Genomic DNA, 5,600 nt, shown 5'->3' on the forward strand with positions numbered 1-5,600 from the left:
GTATTAACTGACCAGCTACTGATAGGTAGAAGTTACTCACCCTTACTTCTAAACAGTTTAGTATTAACTGACCAGCTACTGATAGGTAGAAGTTACTCACCCTTACTTCTAAACAGTTTAGTATTAACTGACCAGCTACAGGTAGGTAGAAGTTACTCACACTTACTTCTAAACAGCTTAGTATTAACTGACCAGCTGCAGGTAGGTAGAAGTTACACACCCTTACTTCTAAACAGTTTAGTATTAACTGACCAGCTACTGGTAGGTAGAAGTTACTCACCTTTACTTCTAAACAGCTTAGTATTAACTGACCAGCTACAGGTAGGTAGAAGTTACTCACCCTTACTTATAAACAGTTTAGTATTAACTGACCAGCTACAAGTAGGTAGAAGTTACTCACCCTTACTTATAAACAGTTTAGTATTAACTGACCAGCTACTGGTAGGTAGAAGTTACTCACCTTTACTTCTAAACAGTTTAGTATTAACTGACCAGCTACTGATAGGTAGAAGTTGCTCACCCTTACTTCTAAACAGCTTAGTATTAACTGACCAGCTACTGGTAGGTAGAAGTTACTCACCCTCACTTCTAAACAGCTTAGTATTAACTGACCAGCTACTGGTAGGTAGAAGTTACTCACCCTTACTTCTAAACAGTTTAGTATTAACTGACCAGCTACTGATAGGTAGAAGTTACACACCCTTACTTTTAAACAGCTTAGTATTAACTGACCAGCTACAGGTAGGTAGAAGTTACTCACCCTTACTTCTAATCAGCTTAGTATTAACTGACCAGCTACTGGTAGGTAGAAGTTACTCACCCTTAATTCTAAACAGTTTAGTATTAACTGACCAGCTATTGGTAGGTAGAAGTTACTCACCCTTACTTCTAAACAGTTTAATATTAACTGACCAGCTACTGGTAGGTAGAAGTTACTCTGACTTGTAGTCTTGTGTAACCTTGTAACACGTTACTTGGACTTGTAGTCTTGTGTAACCATGTAACACATTACTTTGACTTGTAGTCTTGTGTAACCATGTAACACATTACTTTGACTTGTAGTCTTGTGTAACCATGTAACACATTACTTTGACTTGTAGTCTTATGTAACCATGTAACATGTTACTTTGACTTGTAGTCTTGTGTAACAATGTAACACATTACTTTGACTTGTAGTCTTGTGTAACCTTGTATCACATTACTTTGACTTTTAGTCTTGTGTAACTTTTTCTTTGCAAGTAGTGCTGAATAAAATTAAATATGTAATTGTTTTAAATTGCTTAAAAGTTTCTTACTTTCTAGGGTGAATTTGGACCAGCAGGGTTACCAGGGATTGATGGCAGGGATGGCGAGTCAGGGCCACAAGGACCTCCAGGACTACCTGTATGTATTGTCCTTTAGTTATAAACAGTGAACAACATTTTAATATTTAAAGAGGTCAGACATTTCACCTTCTTAACTCCAAGTTCTGGTGTTCCTAAAATGAGAAAATTTAGCCATATGGTAATTCAACTATTTGTTGAGTTATTCCGCATATTTGAATTTGTTTGTGTGTGAATAGTATATTCTTTTTCTCAAGAGAAAGGTTATAAAAATGTCAAGCAGAAAATATTTCAGATTGTGAAAAAGGTATGGTTGTATGCATAGATTTTCAGTGACCACCTAAAATAATGAAGGTATCCCGATTCAAAAGTTACGTCAGCAAGGATATTGAAATATAGAATTGCATCAGACAAACCTAATAGTGGTCAAAGAAGTAAGTTGACAGGTTGAGATGGATAAACAAAAGACTAACAGTGTCAGAAGTTACCATTACCAGTAACAACTGTCAAACAACTTGAGGGAAAGTGAACAGAATGGGTTACCTTGTAGGTCTGCCATTCATATAAACCTCTAACCAGGATAAAATTGTGTGAAGAATGTAAAAACTGGACCAAAGTTCAATAGAACGATGTGGTTTGATCAGATTAATTATCTTTTACACTTTTCCTTCAAAAGGAATTTTTATGTATTGTCAAAACAAAAAGAAGCTCCAAGGACATTTTGTTGGAATGGCTAAGAACCTATGATCTCACTGAGAGGATTCACTTTATTCCCAAATAGAACTTATCTGTTTCTGTAAGGCAATGTACCAGTTTATATTGCTGAGATTGTTAAAGATTGGTTCAGAGAACATGAGGGAAAGATTGGTCAAATAACTTGACCACCACAGTTACCAGATGTAAATGTTATAGAGCCTCTGTGGTCAGTTCTTTAAACCAATTGTTGAGGCAGAATTTTTTGGGCCACCAACATCACTTCAAGAATTAGAAGAAGCTTTGTTCAGTGAATGGTCAAACGTCATTGTCTCATAACTGCAAAGATGAATCAGGCCACCCATGTAGGAACCAGCAATTAGTAGGATGAATGGGGCCACCCATGTAGGAACCAGCTAAAGCTAGGATGAATTGGGCCACCCATATAGGAACCAGTAACAGCTAGGATAAATGGGGACACCTATGTAGGAACCAGTAACAGCTAGGATAAATGGGGACACCTATGTAGGAACCAACAGCAGCTAGGATGAATGAGGCCACTCATCTATAAACCAGCAACAGCTAGGATGAATGAGGCCACTCATCTATAAACCAGCAACAGCTAGGATGAATGGGGCCACTCATCTATAAACCAGCAACAGCTAGGATGAATGAGGCCACTCATCTATAAACCAGCAACAGCTAGGATGAATGAGGCCACATATGTAGGAACCAACAACAGCTAGGATGAATGAGGCCACTCATCTATAAACCAGCAACAGCTAGGATGAATGGGGCCACTCATCTATAAACCAGCAACAGCTAGGATAAATGGGGACACCTATGTAGGAACCAACAACAGCTAGGATGAATGGGGCCACCCATCTATAAACCACTAATAAATGGGATGAACTGTTCCACTCTTCTAGGAATCAAAAACAGCTGGGGTGAGGTTGGGGACCAGCAAGACCATGATCCAAAAAAATGTTTACTGGTCACAAACTAATGTTGATTTTCTTGTAGAGTGATCTACAACACACTATTTTATCAATTTCATGTTGTGCTAATGCTTTTTTATCTGCTCATGGAGGATGAAGCCCTTATTAGTAAATTAAAGGTAGAAGTTAACAGGTGTTTCCATTATTCAGTTCACCTGTGTACTATTTATCATATTTTGTAGTTAATAGTTTCATAAGTTATTGTATTTTTAACAAAATAATTTGTAATAATAGAGTTTACTATTTTTACAAGTCTGTCGTGTGTATCTCTAAATATAATGTTTGGTGATTAATGTATTATTCTAGGTAATTAAAGTTTAACGATTTTTAAAACTTGATATTTATGCCCCAATACCAATGAAATGTTTAACAATACAAAATCCTTTTTCGAAATTAACACATATACTTTCAATTGTTTTCCATAAAGTAATTAATTAAAGCTTCATGAGATCAATGTCGTTGTTTATAAAAAGGGGCAACCAGGACCTAGTGGGGACAAAGGTAATAAAGGAGAAATGGGACCTCCTGGTCTGATGGGGCCACCTGGATTACCAGGCCCTCCAGTAAGTAATTCCATTGTTGTTGTTTTGTTTCTCTTGTTTAATTACCCAATAATTATGAAAATCTAACCTTGGACTACACTAAAAAAAAATAACTAATGAGCAGCTAAGGAAAAAATTAACTTTCATGCTTTTCTATACTCTAATAATTGCTTATTCAGTTATAAAAGGCAAGTCATGGAGGAATGAAATTATTAGTTGTTTTGTGATTATTATGAGATTTTGGCTTTTAAATGGAATATTTGATAGAATCCTTTATTCATGCCAAGCTTGATGGGGTGCATTACAGCTAGGACTAAACAACAGCAGTTAAATACATCTTGATAAACTCTATAATATTTTCATGTAATCCTACATGGTGAAATCTATGCTGCTTTCATAATGATTTGTGTGATAGGACATAGGTCCAGCATTGTTAGTTTAATATACATAAAGTTAAATCATTAGGCTTAACTCAATTAACTTAGCAATACATAAATAAAAGCCTTAACTGTTACTGGTAACCGTAAATGTGAAGTATTTTTTTTCATATGGCCTTTAAGCATGTATTTCTTTGTGTCATGAAAAACTGTTACAAAGATGTAGCTGGTGTATTAACACACTTGTTTCCACAAGTTCAACTTTTTTGCTGGGTTATTACATTCTAATAGCACATTTCTTCCAATTTTCAAACATACCCCAAAACAGAAAAGTGTTTTACAGATCGTTTTTGTTGTAATAAGTACAAAGTATTTTTATGCAGAATTTTCTGTTATTTCCAAGTAACCAAAATAATTTATGTATTTTTTTTAACATAGCATTACATATATTTTTTTTACTGACACTGTGTTGTCTCTAGTTGTTGTTTCTTTTTTACTGCCTCTGTTTTAATGTAAGTTGGCCACAGGAATGCTTAGAGCACCATTCCCCACACTTTTCTCATCCATGCACCCCCTTTAATAAATATGGTTTTTTCTACACCCCCTCTTTACTTTTAAATGAGTTTAGTGCTGATGTATAATACATGAATATGCATTATAATACTACGTGTGTTGTTGTAATTACTTATTATTTTCGTTAACAAACAAAAAAAAAGATATTGAAATACCTAATTTTGCACTATTGACTCTACCCTAATTGTTTGTACCCCTCCTGGGGGGGCATGCCCCACATTTTGAGAAATGATGGTTCTCTGACTGTTGACATGTGCAGGCCAATTCTAATCCATCATGCCAGTTCTTCAGGAACATAACTCGTTGGACAGGTACTTAATCTGCCAGCAATGTGATGAAATAATTAATATCTTGAAGGTGAAGAGTCCAATGGAACACTCGCAACCATGGCTTTGTCTGTACAAAGTCCCAATATGAAATGTGAACATTCTTGAAGCTGTATGGCTTATGTAAAAGAAGGTCAGAAATGACCAAAAAACTGTTTCTAAAATTGTAGGTAGTAACTTGGAAGTGCATTTCACAATTATACGCTGGTAAATTGTAGGGCAGCACTAAAACAAGGGGTAATGTTCTGTGTAAAGTAAAGAGCTTACATGGAAAATTGTGCAACTTATTCACTTTTATAATTTAACTGATAATATTTTGGTTTGTTAATAATTAAACTTACTATTTAGTTGTCATTACTACATGTGTATCACTTGTATGTTTCCTTAATTATTTCCTTTACTTTATATATATGCATGTATTAATAATAATTAAATGTACTGTATAGTTGTCATTACTCATTGTTTGTGGCTCCTACATATGTATCACTTGTATGTTTCCTTAATTATTTCCTTTACTTTATATATATGCATGTATTAATAATAATGAAATGTACTATATAGTTGTCATTACTCATTGTTTGTGGCTCCTACATGTGTATCACTTGTATGTTTCCTTAATTATTTCCTTTACTTTATATATATGCATGTATTATTAATAATTAAATTTTATTATATAGTTGTCATTACTCATTGTTTGTGGCTCCTACATGTGTATCACTTGTATGTTTCCTTAATTATTTCCTTTACTTTATATATGCATGTATTAATA

General features: G+C 34.6%; 1 protein-coding gene across 1 annotated transcript in view; it reads left to right on the forward strand.

The window, feature by feature from the left end:
* Positions 1–1,289: 1,289 nt before the first annotated feature.
* Positions 1,290–5,600, forward strand: part of LOC106475175 (collagen alpha chain CG42342-like) — a gene marked incomplete at its 3' end in the record, with an annotated part of 27,532 nt that continues 23,221 nt past the window's right edge. The window contains exons 1-2 of the mRNA XM_022379359.1: positions 1,290–1,383; positions 3,487–3,576. Coding sequence (XP_022235067.1) covers positions 3,529–3,576 — 48 coding nt within the window. The remainder of the gene's footprint in view (positions 1,384–3,486; positions 3,577–5,600) is intronic.

The sequence above is a fragment of the Limulus polyphemus genome, unplaced genomic scaffold, assembly GCF_000517525.1.
Source record: "Limulus polyphemus unplaced genomic scaffold, Limulus_polyphemus-2.1.2 Scaffold8181, whole genome shotgun sequence".
Classification (NCBI taxonomy): domain Eukaryota; kingdom Metazoa; phylum Arthropoda; class Merostomata; order Xiphosura; family Limulidae; genus Limulus; species Limulus polyphemus.